This window comes from Lissotriton vulgaris, chromosome 1_2, assembly GCF_964263255.1.
Source record: "Lissotriton vulgaris chromosome 1_2, aLisVul1.2, whole genome shotgun sequence".
Lineage (NCBI taxonomy): Eukaryota > Metazoa > Chordata > Amphibia > Caudata > Salamandridae > Lissotriton > Lissotriton vulgaris.
In genome coordinates, this window is record NC_141686.1 from 157,479,928 (window position 1) to 157,495,955 (window position 16,028).

At 48.4% G+C, this 16,028-nt stretch overlaps 2 protein-coding genes across 2 annotated transcripts in view; one reads left to right on the forward strand and one right to left on the reverse strand.

The window, feature by feature from the left end:
• Positions 1 to 1,674, reverse strand: part of TIMP3 (TIMP metallopeptidase inhibitor 3) — a 57,725-nt gene extending 56,051 nt beyond the window's left edge. Inside the window, exon 1 of the mRNA XM_086953011.1 lies at positions 1,369 to 1,674. Within this exon, the coding sequence (XP_086809137.1) occupies positions 1,369 to 1,498 (130 nt within the window). The 5' untranslated portion in view covers positions 1,499 to 1,674. The remainder of the gene's footprint in view (positions 1 to 1,368) is intronic.
• Positions 1 to 16,028, forward strand: part of SYN3 (synapsin III) — a 1,181,147-nt gene that overhangs the window by 653,541 nt on the left and 511,578 nt on the right. The window lies entirely within an intron of this gene.

The following is a 16,028-nucleotide window of genomic DNA, read 5'->3' on the forward strand; positions in this document are numbered from 1 at the left end:
ATCTCTGCACCCTCAATGCACTGCATCTCTACCATCCGACATCTCTGCACCCTCAGTGCACTGCATCTCTACCCTCTGACATCTCTGCACCCTCAGTGCACTGCATCTCTACCCTCTGACATCTCTGCACCCTCAGTGCACTGCATCTCTACCCTCTGACATCTCTGCACCCTCAGTGCACTGCATCTCTACCCTCTGACATCTCTGCTCCATCAGTGCACTGCATTTCTACCATCCGACAGCTCTGCACCCTCAGTACACTGCATCTCAACCATCCAACATCTCTGCTCCCTCAGTGCACTGCATCTCAATCATCCGACATCTCTGCACCCTCAATGCGCTGCATTTCTACAGTGTAACATCTCTGCGTCTCCACTCTTAGTGCACTGCAGCTCTACTCTCCGACATCGCTGCACTCTCAGTGCACTGCATTTCTATTGTGTAACTTCTCTGCGTCTCCACCCTCAGTGCACCTCATCTCTACCCTCTGACATCTCTGCTTCTGCACCCTCAGGGCACTGCATCACTACCCTCTGGTAACTCCACCTATGTACCCTCAGGGTACTGCATCTCTACCCTCTGACATCGCTGCACCCTCGATGCACTGCATTTCTATTGTGTAACATCTCTGCGTCTCCACTCTCAGCGCACTGTATTTCTACCCTCCGACATCTCTGCTTCTGCACCCTCAGGGCACTGCATCGCTACCCTCTGGTAACTTCACCTACGTATCCTCAGCTTTGTACCCTCAGGGCACTGCATCTCTAGCCTCTGGTGCCTCTGCCTCACTGAATAACTCGGCACAGTGCAGCGACACAACCCACGTGGTTTAAGAGTGACGTAAAATCCATCCCTCAGTTCACAAGTGATCCGCTGTACAAACTGAGGCCCGAGGGCCGCGTGCATGACACACACTGTGTGTGTGTAGGATGCGCTTCAAAGCCCAGGAAAGCACAATGGACAAAGTGCCTTTCTCACGTGTTTACCAACTTTGGGAGCTGTAGCTTCAAAGAACTAGTGAGTCCGTCATCAGCCTATACGGATCTGGTATTTGACTGCGCGTTACAAATACAGTTCGATACAGCATCAATAATAAATTAACTTGAGGTGTCAAGGAGGGTCCTGCGCGTTGCCGTAATTGTTCGCAGTTTTACATACCGTGAAGTCGACCCAAAGTTATTGGCGCGCTGTACATGAGCACATTACATAAAGACCCATTCATGTTTGATAATCACAGCAAGATTGAGTGATTTGCCCAGCATAACAGGATGCTGAGCAGACGCCGGTACTCGAAACTGTTACCCAGCTCCAAAGTCAGCAGCTCCTGTCGTTACGCCACATGACCCTCTCCCCTTCTGTGCCACTCACCTATGTCGGAGTTGCAGAAGGCATCCTGGGGGTGGCTGGGGGAGCAGGTGCAGGCGTCCACCAGCTGCCGCAGGTCCCAGCTGGCTAGGAAGAGCAGGAGCAGGGCGAGCAGGCTGCAGGGGGGGTGCATGGTGCTGCTGTGGGGTGTGCGCGTGGGGGCCTCTCTCTCCTCGCTGCCTTCCCTCTCTCCGGGTCGGTGTTCCCTGGCTCCCTCCTCTGCTATGGATCAGCAGCACACGCAGGATCTGTACGGTGGCTCGCGTGGGACGCTCGTCTTCTCACACAAGGCTCCTGTGCCTGTCTGGTGGCACACGCAGCTCCACAGGATTTATAACCCTGGGGGCGGCGCCGGGACCAGCCCCCAACACGCCCCCTCATCCGCCAGGATCACCCCCACCTCCCACACAGAGACCATTGAACATGCCCATGACATCACTTCAGTGAGGGCGGTGGGTGTCCACTGGGCTGCACAACTTGCCATGAGAGGAGGGCGGGGGCGCATACCTTCCAAAATACAATACCGAAATACTTCCTTGGCAGGGCGAGCCTGGCGGGCGCTGCCAAGGCAAACACAGCGAGTATAAACTGACACCGAAATTGCAGTTTTGTGTGCTGCCTTCCCAGACAGTTTCCGGGGCAGTGCTGCATTTTTCTGTGTTTTGTCTCACACCGGTGACATGCAGAGGCTGATTTTGATTTTCTCCCAGTGCTGGCAGGGAGGGGAGTGTGTGTGCGCGCCTCGCCTCTCCGTTGCCGAACAAAGTACTTTATTGGCAGGTCCGGTGGGGCATTGCCAAAGTAAGCACGCGGGGTTCTGACACGGTAATCCCACCGCTGGGCAGTGCCCGTTCCTGAAGTTTCCTGGGCAGTGCCCGCTATTTTGATTGTTTATGAGCCCTCTTATCGGGTGACAGGCGAGGGCAGATTTTGGAACCACATGATGTCGTTGCAACAACTCAAAACAAGCATTTGCAATCCAATAGGTCTCGCATTTGGGAGAGATATAGGTATTGGCTTTGTAAACGGCTATGTCCTTTACCTATGTGTTTTGGTTTGGAGCAGGCCCGGTTCTAGCGGGTGGGCCGGGTGGGCCGGGCCCACCCAAACTTTGGCCTGGCCCACCCAAACATAACCCTTGGCCCTGGCAGTGACGTCAGCAAGGCCAGCAGAATATGGCCACTGCAAGTTAAAACGTTCTTCGAACGTTATCTTTCTTTAGGAGTTGCGCGATTGGGCCTGGGCTCGCACCCCCAATCACGCATCTCATATTAGGCAGGTGGGCTGTGTCCCCGCCGACTCGTGCAGGTACATTAGGGGCACTGCGAAGGGGACAAAGCCTTTCGTTGGAACTGGATGTGTGGATAATTAATTATTTTCTGCTGGTAAAGAGGAGTTTGTTTTGTCGTTTCGTTTTCCTGACCTTCCTGACCCCTTGAGCTGTTTGTTTAACTGATCTGGCTGTGACAGAGTTCGTAAGGAGCAGGTAAGAGAATGTGTCACTATTGTGTTTTTTAAATCTGTGAGAAAGACATACTTAGAACGCCGTGTTTATTTCATTTACATCGTGTGTTTAAATCGTTTTTATCATTCATGAGTGGTTCTGCAAGGATGCACGACAACTAAATGTCCAAATAACCTTGGGGATTGTTGATCTTGCTGGAGAGCGTTCTTTTTTTGGTTTGTAGTATTTAAATGCAATAGAACTGTAGTTAACGTGGATAGCTCAGTGGGTTACTGCCTTTGTCACAGAGATCCTTTGATACACAGGACAGTGTGATCAAAGACGTGTATACAAACCAGAATGGTATAATTACATTTTTTTTTTGTATTGCTAGTTAGTTCGAATTTTCCCAGTATTTCATTATTCTAATGTTGCAATACAGAGTTTGGGCAGATATAATTTTTAATCAGTACAGCCAACCACTGGGGTATGCTTTAAATCCTGTGTTTGTGTTCTCCAGACCCAACCCTCTTAATACATATTGCCCAGCAGCATGGATGAGATGTGATTCCTACACCTGGTAATATTCATTAGCTTATGTGACATTCCCTATAGGCTGATTTGGATACTTTTATGAATCATTGTGTCTGCATAATCTGTGTGTGATGTACAGTACTGTGATACCCTACACTACGAGTAGCGCTATACAAGAAATAAAATGCATATGAGAGAGGGGCTATGGAGTGATGATGGGCTCTGTTGGAGGGTGGCAATGAGGGAATCCGAGGGGGGCATCATGAGGGGTAGAGATACGGAGAGATGGAAGGCACTGGTGGAGGTTGTTTGTGAGGGAGTCTGAAGAGGAGGTCATGGGGGAGGGGCTTTGGAGTGATGAGAGGCACTGGTGGAGGGTGGTAGGAAGGGATTCTGAGGAGGAGGTCATAAGGGGGAGTTGCTATGGAGTGATGAGAGGCACTGGTGGAGGGTGGTAGGAAGGGATTCTGAGGAGGAGGTCATAAGGGGGAGTTGCTTTGGAGTGGTGAGGGGCACTGGTGGAGGGGTAGGAAGGGAGTCAGAGGAGGAGATCATGAGGGGGAGTTGCTTGGAGTGATGATGGGCACTGGTGGAGGGTGGTAGGGAGGGACTCTGAGGAGGCGGTCATGAGGGGGGTTGCTTTTGAGGGATGGGCACTGGTGGAGGGTGGTAGGGAGGGGGTCTGAGGAGGAGGGCATGAGGGGCACTGGTGGAGGGTGGTAGGGAGGGAGTCTGAGGAGGCGGTCATGAGGGGGGTTGCTTTTGAGGGATGGGCACTGGTGGAGGGTGGTAGGGAGGGAGTCTGAGGAGGAGGGCATGAGGGGCACTGGTGGAGGGTGGTAGGGAGGGAGTCTGAGGAGGAGGGCATGAGGGGCACTGGTGAAGGGTGGTAGGGAGGGAGTCTGAGGAGGAGGTAATGGAGAGGGGCTATGGAGCGCTGAGGGGCACTGGTGGAGGGTGGTAGGGAGGGAGTCTAAGGAGGAGGTCATGAGGGGAAGAGGCTACGGAGAGATGAAGGCCAGTGTTGGAGGATGGCAATGAGGTAGTCCGAGGAGGGGGAGGTCATGGGGAGGAGCTATGGAGAGATGAGGGGCACTGGTGGAGGGTGGTAGTGGGGGAGTCTGGGAGGAGGTCATGAGGGGCACTGGTGGAGGGTGGTAGTGGGGGAGTCTGAGGAGGCGGTCATGAGGGGGGTTGCTTTGGAGTGATGGGCACTGGTGGAGGGTGGTAGGGAGAGAGTCTGAGGAGGAGGCCATGAGGCAGAGGGGCTTTGGAGTGATGAGGGGCACTGGTGAAGGGTGGTAGGGAGGGAGTCTGAGGGGGAGGTCATGAGGCAGAGGGGCTTTGGAGTGATGAGGGGCACTGGTGGAGGGTGGTAGGGAGGGAGTCTGAGGAGGAGGTCATGAGGGGAAGAGGCTACGGAGAGATGAAGGCTAGTGTTGGAGGATGGCAATGAGGGAATCCGAGGAGGAGGAGGTCATGGGGAGGAGCTACGGAGAGATGAGGGGCACTGGTGGAGGGTGGTAGTGGGGGAGTCTGGGAGGAGGGTGGCAATGAGGGAATCCGATGAGGTCATGGGGGAGGTGCTTTGGAGCGATGAGGGACACTGGTGGAGGATGGCAGTGAGGGACTCAGGAGGAGGTCAATGGGGGGAGGGGTTATGGAGCGATGAGGGGCACTTGTGGAGGGTATTTGTGTGGGAGTCTGAGGAGGTGGTCATGGGGAGGGGCTTTGGAGTGATGAGGGACACTGGTGCGGGGCAGGTAGGGAGGGAGTCTGATGAGGAGGTCATGACTGAAAGGGGCTAAGGAGAGATGAAGTGCACTGTTGGAGGGTGGTAGTAAAGGTGTCTATCGAGTAAGAGGTCAGTGGTGGGACACCAATAAATACTTTTGCACCGGCGCTATAATAGACCCTGTAATGTTTTTGCTTATTTAATTAGCAGTTGGGTCATTAGGGCCACTGTGTAACATATTTTAAAGTGTGTGCTAATTATATTTACTCTTATATTCAGGGTTTTCAGTTTGAAGGTGATTTTACAAATCTTTTTAGTGGGATTATGGAGAATGAAACCAGGTGGTGCCTGATATGGGCTGGGGACCAAGGTTAGCTGTGAGTTCAGGTGCACGGTAGAGAGATTGTAGAAAATTGATGATCAGGCCTGGAAGGGAGTGTACTGCAGAGTCTGGGGTCAGATGGAGGTATTAATGAAGAGAGATTCTCTCTGAAGGCTGGCAACAAGGCAATGCTGAGTAGTGTTACTTGCCTGATACTCCCACCTCAGAAACCTCCTCTGCCCATCAAAAGGACCTTACATGGGGATCAAAACACTTTTTGAGAGTGTTAACGATTAGAAAGAGATTTGGAAAATAGTGGAGGGCCCTGAATCTCCTGTTATTCCCTTCTATCACACGCAGGAGTACAGTTTTTTCTATTTGTAGGCTACCTCCAGAAGCGACACATTGAGCCCGCAGTGGCCCACCCAAATGCGCCCTTGGCCCACCCAAACAAAAATTCCTGGAGCCGGGCCTGGTTTGGAGTATGGCGGATGTATGAACAGAGATACAGGTACAGCAGAGCCTAGAGGACTTTGAATGAAGAATTACCAACAGTACTAGAAAAGTAGCTAGCAGCACTACCTAAAGGATTTAGAATGAGGAATTACCAGCGGGACTAGCAAAGCAGCTGCAGCACTGTCTAGAGCCGGAGTCTCCAACCCGTCGATCGCGAGCTACCGGTAGCTCGCAGAGACCCCCGGGAGTAGCTCGTGTAGCCCGTCAGTAGTATTTGGTGGTATTTTGGGCTATTAGGCTTTCCGACTCCATTTGCCCGCCCTCACCCAAACCAGCCGCTCAGATTGGAGCCAAGCTGGGGTGGGGGCGGGCGAAGAGGATGACGCTCCTCTCCTGGAGTTGCAGACTCCTCTCGTGAGAGTCTGACTCTTGTGACATCATCGTCGGGTGCCAGCGCGGAGCAGTGGGAGACGTGACTTAAACCGCTGGTAAGCTCAATGGTGGAATTAGGGATCCTGTGGGAGGGATGGCTGACAAGGCGTCAGAGAGCGCCGGTTAGGAAGGAAAAACGAGTGGAACAGAGAGCAGAAAGGCACAAAAAACGAGCGGAACAGAGGGAAGAAAGGCACCAAAAACGAGTGGAACAGAGGGCAGAAGGGCACAAAAAACGAAGCAAAAACGAGTGGAACAGAGGGCAGAAGGGCACAAACAGGGAAAAACGAGTGGAACAGAGAGCAGACGGGCACAAAAAACGAAGGAAAAACGAGTGGAACAGAAGGCAGAAAGGCACAAAAAACGAGTTAAACAGAGGGCAGAAGGGCACAAAAAACAAAGCAAAAATTTGTGGAACAGAAGGCAGAAGGGCACAAACAACAGGGAAAAACGAGTGGAACAGAGGGCAGACGGGCACAAAAAACGAGTGGAACAGAGGCCAGAAGGGCACAAAAAATGAAGCAAAACGAGTGGCACAGAGGGCAGAAAGGCACCAAAAACGAGTGGAACAGAGGGCAGAAGGGCACCAAAAACCGAAGCAAAAATGAGTGGAACAGAGGGCAGAAGGGCACAATAAACAGGGAAAAATGAGTGGCACAGAGGGCAGACGGGCACAAAAAACGAAGGAAAAACGAGTGGAACAGAGGGCAGAAAGGCATAAAAAACGAAGCAAAAACGAGTGGAACAGAGGGCAGAAGGGCACAAACAGGGAAAAACGAGTAGAACAGAGAGCAGACGGGCACAAAAAATGAAGGAAAAACGAGTGGAACAGAAGGCAGAAAGGCACAAAAAACGAGTGGAACAGAGGGCAGAAGGGCACAAAAAATGGAAAAAACGAGTGGCACAGAGGGCAGACGGGCACAAAAAACGAATGGCACAGAGGCAAAATACAGAATACAGAAATATAGGGGCAGCTAAGAACAGAAGGTAGAACGGGCAGAGAGGCACGGGGGCAGCGAGGGGAACAGAAGGGAAAACCGGGCAGAGACATAGGGCAGCGAGGGGTACAGAAGGAAAGACCGGGCAGAGAGAGCACGGGGACAGCGAGGGGAACAGAGGGAAGAAAAAGGGGCACGGACAACGTACAGGCAGCGGGGGAAGACAGACAACAGCAGTCACAGACACAACAATGATAATACAGGCAATACAATAAAAGCAATAAAATGTTGAAAGGCACATCTGTATAGGTCACCATTACTTGGCAGGCAGGTAAAAATAGATACAGCCAGGATCAGCAGTAGGATTTTCGTGCTGCTGTCTGATTGCTCACTTTCCACAAGCCCTTGGGAACCACTGCCTCTTACAACTCTGCAGTATCTGTGTCCAGTAGTCAAGGCCAAGCTCATGATGAGGTGGGGGGCGGGGGGTGGGGGGGTAGAGGGGTATGGGGCATGGGATTGAGGGGGCATGACTGTTAAGTCATGGTTCAGGGCCATTGGTATTATGTGGCACTGGGGGACCAAACTATGCATCAAGTTTGACAAAATCATGCAGCAAAAAAAACAAATTATATGGTGTATTGCTGCTAATTTTATGATAGTCCTACTTTATCATTTTGTAATTTGTACTCGTTAGCAGTGTCTCTGAAATTTTGGACCTTAATTTTGGACCTATTAATTGAAATGTCTTGAAGCGTCACAAATCCAAAGTCCTTCCTTTTGGTGTTCTAGGGAACTCTTAAGTCAGGCCTGTCTTGGGTATTTTGTTCAAACCACAGTATGGGCTCTGATGAAAGTAGGCTTAAAGTCAATGAAACTAGTCGTTGGGGGTCTCTCGGAAAAATGCGCGAGTTGCTTTGGGTTCAATAGCTCACAACGATTTTCACTGGCCAGAAGTAGCTCTGACTACACAAAAGGTTGCAGACCCCTGGTCTAGAGGACTTAGAATGAGGAATTACCAACAGTAGTAGAAAAGCAGCTAGCAGCACTACCTAAAGGACTTAGAATAAGGAATTACCAGCGGGACTAGCGAAGCAGCTGTAGCACCGTCTAGAGGACTTAGAATGAGGATTCACCTCTGGAACCACAGATGCAGCTGCAGCACTGTCTAGAGGACAATTTGAATGAGGAATTACCACTGGGACCAGAGACGCAGATAGCAGCACTGTCTGGGGGACTAACAATGAGGAATTGCCACTCGCAACAAAGACACAGCTGCACCACTGCCTAGAGGATTTAGAATGAGGAATTGCCACTGGGACCAGACAAGCAGCTAGCAGCACTGCATAGGGGACTAACAATGAGGAATTACCACTGGGAACAGAGACACAGCTGCAGTACTGCATGGAGGACATAAAATGAGGAATTACCACTGGGAACAGAGACACAGCTGCAGTACTGCATGGAGGACATAAAATGAGGAATTGCAGATGAGACCAGAGAATCAGCTGCAGCACTGCCTGGAGGACTTAGAATGTGGAATTACCACTGGGACCAGAGAAGCAGCTAGCAGCACTGTCTAGGGGACTAACAATGAGGACCTACCACTGGGAACAGGGACACAGCTGCACTACTGCCTAGAGGACTTAGAATTAGGAATTACAGACAAGACCAGAGAAGGATCTAGCAGCATTGTCTGGAGACCTTAGAATGAGGTATTACCACTGGGAACAGAGACATCGCTGCAGCACTGCATGGAGGACTTGAAATGAGGAATTACAGATGAGACCAGAGAAGCAGCTGCAGCACTACCTAGAGGACTTAGAATGAGGAATTACCACTGGGACCAGAAAGCAGCTAGCAGCACTGTTTAGGGGACCAACAATGAGGAATTACCACTGGGAACAGATACAAAGATGCAGGACTGCCCAGAGGACTTAAAATGTGGGAATGTCCAGGGGGACCAGAGAAGCAGCTGCAGCAGTGTGTAGAGGACTTAGAATAAGGAATTACAGATGAGACCAGAGAAGGATCTAGCAGCACTGTCTAGAGGACTTAGAATGAGGAATTACCAACGGTACCAGAGTAGCATTCAGCAGCACTGTCTAGAAGACTTAGAATGAGGAATTACCGATGGAACAAGAGTAGCAGCTAGCAGCACCATCTGGAATTTTTGGAATGAGGAATTACCTACAGGACCAGAATAGCAGCTTGCAGCACTGTCTAGAAGACTTAGAATGAGGAATCGCCACTGGGACCAGAGAAACAGCTAGCAGCATTGCTTAGAGGACTTAGAACGAGGAATTATGGACAGTACCAGAGAAACAGCTATCAGTACTGCCTAGAGGATTAAGAATGAAGAATTACCAATGAGGAATTACCGCTGTGACCAGAAAAGCGGATAGCAGCACTGCTTAGAGGACGTAGAATGAGGAATTACCAACTGGACCAGAGAAGCAGCTAGCAGCACTGTCTAGAGGACTTAGAATGAGGAATTACCAACAGGACCAGAGAAGCAGCTAGCAGCACTGTCTATAGGCCTTAGAATGAGGAATTACCACTGAGAACAGAGACGCAGCTGCGGCACTGCCTAGAGGACTAAGAATGAGGAATTACTACTGTGACCAGAGAGACAGCTGCAGCACTGCATAGAGTACTTAGAATTAGGAATTACCAACAAGACCCGAGTAGCAGCTAGCAAAACTGTCTAGAAGACTTTGAATAAGGAATTACCACTGGAACTAGAGAATCAGCTGGCAGCACTGCCCAGAGGACTAAGAATGAAAAATTACCAATGAAGAATTACCACTGTGACCAGAGAAGCAGCTAGCAGCACTGTCTAGAGGACTTAGAATGAGGAATTACCAACGGGACCAGAGAAGCAGCTATCAGCAGTGTCTAGAGGACTTAGAATTAGGAAGTATCACTAAGAACAGAGACACAGCTGCGGCACTTCCTAGAGGACTAAGAATGAGGAATTACTACTGTCACCAGAGAGACAGCTGCAGCACTGCCTAGAGTACTTAGAATGAGGAATTACCCACTAGAGCAGAGTAGCAGCTAGCAACATTGTATAGAGGACTTAGAATAAGGAATTACCACTGGAACTAGAGAAGCAGTTAGCAGCACTGCCTAGAGGAATTAGAATGAGGAATTACCAACGGGACCAGAGAACCAGCTAGCAGCACTGCACGAAAATCTACTATAACGAAGGGAGCAGCCATTGGAGCCAGGACCGAGAACTACCAGCTATGGCAGGCGATGCAATCCAGTTCCAGTAAGAAGACGTAGAGCAACTGGAAAAGCTAGAACCTAGGATGGCCTGCAACAGAGACCGACAACATACAGGCCCAGGACCAAAACCAAGAAGAAACTTGTAGGAGGCAGAAGAGATGGGGACCAGCAGCTGGCTTCTGACATCATCTGAGTCCTGTGGGTAGAGACGATGGAGGCTTTCCCTGACCCACCTGCTGTGACGTACTGGGTGCCCTGGACAAGATTAAGGATAGGAGAGTTTTGCGAACAGAAAGGAACATCCGCTGCAAGCTGCGATATAAAATTCCCCTCCACCTTCAACTCATTAGCACAGTTTTTTCGTAATAAATAGCTTGTCTGAGGCATGGACATCCTTCATGACAATGCAGCAGAGAGTGTGCGCTGCCGAGCAGAAAATTAACAAAACTAGTTGTCCACAACATTAACTTATAAGGCTCATTACGAAATAATTCATGAAACAGGGTCAGTCTCCAGGGACTGACCAAACCAGTAAAAGGAAGGACAAATGTAAGCTATAAACCAATAAAAACAAAGGATTTTTGAAAAGCACAGGAAAGAGCCAATCACAAGCGATGAGTGTGCTGAATGCCCATACATTGGATACAGCCAGCCTCGCAGAGCAGCGCATGTGTGCTGCTAGGCTCAGCCTAAAAAAAGATGAAGTGTGACTTGCCTACCAGCACTGCTTCTCCTCAGTAGAAAAACGATTGGCAAAGCAATCCAATAGGTCTTGCTTTTGGGACCTATTGGCTTTGCCAGTAGTTTTTAGTAATGCTGTACACCATGGGTACTCACATTTTCCCAGGGGCCAAAAATGATGGGCTGTGGTGTGGCCGGGGACCACATTCATGCCAGCAGGGTGTAGTAAAAGTAGATGTTGATGTTAGGTGTAGTGAAGCAGATACACAGTGGAGATGTGGAGTCATGGACAATCCTTTTGTGAATTTCATCCCCACTGCCCTCTAAGTTATGCCCCAAGTCTCTGGAAGAGACACAGATTGTACAATACTGTGTTATGCTATATCTCAGTAACTATTCATCTACATCACCCCAGGGTAAGCATTCTATGTCCGTTATGGCTACCTTTAGTGAGTCAAATGTGCAAAGGAAGTACCAATTCTTAGGCCTTACAATCTCCTTATTCCTGTGGTCTCTTGTTTGTAAACATTAGGAATGCTTAAAAAAAGCCTGCAAGTGCAATAAAAACTCTCTGAGAAAGACTCTCCCACCCCTCTGTCGAGACGTGGGGCCCGATTCACAGAATGAACTTAAGACTCAATCCTGAACTTACTACTATTTTGGTATTCACAGAATGCACTTACTACTTTTGGCATTCACAGAATGAACTTACTACTTTTGGTATTCACAGAAGTTAGGATTTTGTCTTAAGTTTGTCTTAAGACAAACATAAGACAGACTTAAGAGAAAATCCTAACTTCTGTGAATACCAAAAGTAGTAAGTTCATTCTGTGAATGCCAAAAGTAGTAAGTGCATTCTGTGAATACCAAAATAGTAGTAAGTTTAGAATTGAGTCTTAAGTTCATTCTGTGAATCGGGCCCTTGCACTCTAAATGTTGTTGCTAAAAAGTGCATATTTGGTAGTTCTTCTAATTGTTGTTTGTAATGTCCATGCACTCACTTTATTTATTGCTTTTCATTGGGCATTTTTAGATTATTGTGAAAAGTCCCCTGAAAGAGTCCAGGCACTATTTTCAGCTGGTCCTATTAGTATCCATTATAATGATTTGCTGAGATGTGCATTACAGATACAGTAATCTGTATATAGGCTTCATCGAGGAAGACTAGTCTTTTTCAGGACTTATTTATTTATTTATTTATTATTGTGTTTACACTTAATACTGAAGTAAAAACTGAGAAGTGAGAAATTTCAGTATGCTGCTTCCTTCAAGACTGTGTGGAGACTGGATAGTTTTAAAGAAGTTTAACAACAAGGCTCATGCATGAATGATATTTCTGTAGCAGTAATGCTAAAGCAATTTTCAGAGTGGGAGTGCTGCCATTAATCCCTATTTCCTACGCAGACGACACACAACTGCTACTCTCATTTGACAAAAACTGCACCAGCGTTCAGAACACCTTCTCAGAGGGAATGAGATCCATCACCGAATGGATGAGCGATAATTTTCTCCAGCTGAGAAAACCGAAAATACCGATTCGGTCAAAGGGGAAAAGATTGAAGGGTGGCAGGTTGTCATTTTGACACCCTATTGCACCCCTCAATTGTGTATGGGTGCACATGTGGCACACATACATGCCCTAAGGGCATGTATGTCTGCCACATTGCACTGTTGGAAAACCAAAAAAAATGCTTTTTCAAAGGTTTTCATTATTTATCACCAACTTGTAGTTGGTGGTAAATAACAAATCCTTAACCGAAGAATGCAATAACTTGAGTGCTCCCTACATCCTGGATTCGGTAATTTACCGAATCGGTATGTTATGAATTCGGTATTTTACCGAATCCTTAAATTACCGATTCGGTAAAATACTGAATCCTAAAAAAGTGCCACCTACATCTAAAAAGCCCAATACCAGTCGGTAACGGACGATATTGGGTAATTTCGGCCGTTACCGACCGGTATTGGGCTACCTACATCTGGCCCTATATCGCATATGATTTGGAACACCTTACAATTTCTGCCCAGTTTGGCTGAATATCTCAAACTTGACCTTCACAGCTTGAGATTTCTCCAAGGTCTGCTAAGCATCTCTCGTGTGACATGGACAACTGAAAGATCTTTGCTAAGTTTAGCTGAACATTTCACAACTGGCACAGGCACCTTGCAAACTCCCCCATCTCTAAATGAACACCAAACAACTGGCATGGGCAACATGGGATCTTCCCTAACTCCAACTGAGCACCTCATATGTGGCATGGACAACTTGAAATACCATTGACAGCTTGAACTCTCTTCCAGGTCTACCTGAGCATCTCTAAACTGGCAGGATCAACTTGGGATCTCCCCCAATTCTTACTGAACATTTCATATCTGGCATGGACAGTTTGGAATCCCTTCCTGGTCTATCTGAACATCTCACATGGACAACTTGAGATTTAACATCTCTCAACTAGCAGGAACATTTGAGATCTCCCACAACTCTAACTGAACTTTTCATCTGGCATGGGCAACTTAAAATCTTTCCCAACTCTTACTTAGCATCTCATATCTGGCATGAGCAGCTTGCCATCTCTTCGAAGACTAGCTGAGCATTTTGTCTGGCATGGACAACTTGGAAATGAACTTCTCACATCTGGAATGGACAACTTGAAATCTCTTTGACGTCTAGCTGAACGTCTCACATCTGGCATGGACAGTTCGAAATCTCTTCCAGGTCTAGCTGAACCTCTCACATCTGGCATGGACATCTTGAAATCTCTTCCAGGTCTAGCTGAACCTCTCCCATCTGGCATGGATAGCTTGAAATCTCTTCCAGGTCTAGCTGAACCTCTCAAATCTGGCATGGACAGCTTGAAATCTCTTCAACGTCTAGCTGAACTTCTCACATCTGGCATGGACAGCTTGAAATCTCTTCCAGGTCTAGCTGAACCTCTCCCATCTGGCATGGATAGCTCGAAATCTCTTCCAGGTCTAGCTGAACCTCTCACATCTGGCATGGACAGCTTGAAATCTCTTCCAGGTCTAGCTGAACCTCTCCCATCTGGCATGGATAGCTCGAAATCTCTTCCAGGTCTAGCTGAACCTCTCACATCTGGCATGGACAGCTTGAAATCTCTTCCACGTATAGCTGAACCTCTCACATCTGGCATGGACAGCTTGAAATCTCTTCCAGGTCTAGCTGAACCTCTCACATCTGGCATGGACTGCTTGAAATCTCTTCCAGGTCTAGTGAACCTCTCCCATCTGGCATGGATAGCTTGAAATCTCTTCCAGGTCTAGCTGAACCTCTCAAATCTGGCATGGACAGCTTGAAATCTCTTCCAGGTCTAGCTGAACCTCTCAAATCTGGCATGGACAGCTTGAAATCTCTTCCACGTCTAGCTGAACTTCTCACATCTGGCATGGACAGCTTGAAATCTCTTCCAGGTCTAGCTAAACCTCTCACATCTGGCATGGACAGCTTGAAATCTCTTCCACGTCTAGCTGAAACTCTCCCATCTGGCATGGATAGCTTGAAATCTCTTCCAGGTCTAGCTGAACCTCTCAAATCTGGCATGGACAGCTTGAAATCTCTTCCACGTCTAGCTGAACTTCTCACATCTGGCATGGACAGCTTGAAATCTCTTCCAGGTCTAGCTAAACCTCTCACATCTGGCATGGACAGCTTGAAATCTCTTCCACGTCTAGCTGAACCTCTCACATCTGGCATGGACAGCTTGAAATCTCTACCAGGTCTAGCTGAACCTCTCACATCTGGCATGGACAACTTGAAATCTCTACCAGGTCTAGCTGAACCTCTCACATCTGGCATGGATAGCTTGAAATCTCTTCCAGGTCTAGCTAAACCTCTCACATCTGGCATGGACAGCTTGAAATCTCTTCCAGGTCTAGCTGAACCTCTCACATCTGGCATGGACAGCTTGAAATCTCTACCAGGTCTAGCTGAACCTCTCACATCTGGCATGGACAACTTGAAATCTCCTCAACATCTAGCTGAACCTCTCACATCTGGCATGGACAGCTTGAAATCTCTTCCAGGTCTAGCTGAATCTTTCACATCTGGCATGGACAGCGTGAAATCTCTTCCAGGTCTAGCTGAACCTCTCACATCTGGCAAGGACAGCTTGAAATCTCTTCCAGGTCCAGCTGAACCTCTCACATCTGTCATGGACAGCTTGAAATCTCTTCCCGGTCTAGCTGAACCTCTCACATCTGGCATGGACAGCTTGAAATCTCTTCCAGGTCTAGCTGAACCTCTCACATCTGGCATGGACAGCTCGAAATCTCTTCCAGGTATAGCTGAATCTCTCACATCTGGCATGGACAACTTGAAATCTCTTCCACGTCTAGCTAAACCTCTCACATATGGCATGGACAGCTTGAAATCTCTTCCACGAATAGCTGAACCTCTCACATCTGGCATGGACAGCTTGAAATCTCTTCCAGGTCTAGTTGAAACTCTCACACCTCGCACGGACAACATCAGATTGAACATCTCAAATGGACCACTTGAGATTTAACATCTCACATCTGGCAGGAACAACTTGCGATCTCCCACAGCTCTAACTGAATATCTCATATCTGGCATTAACAAATTGAAATTTCTTCAAGATAGCTGACCCTCTCACACCTGCCATGGATCACTTGAGATTGAACATCTCACATCTGGAATGGACAACTTGAGACCTGTCAAGTTGTGCTGAACACCAAACGCTTACAATGGGAAGACATGAAATCTCTACCAGGTGTTGCTAAACAGCTCACATGGATGGGAGGCCTTCATCTGGGATCGGTAGCCGCTCTCGCAGTCCTGCTCGAAGGGTTTGGCCAGCACTTCATGGGATGTAACCAGAGAGAAAGCAGTGCTGCTGTGCAGATCCTTTG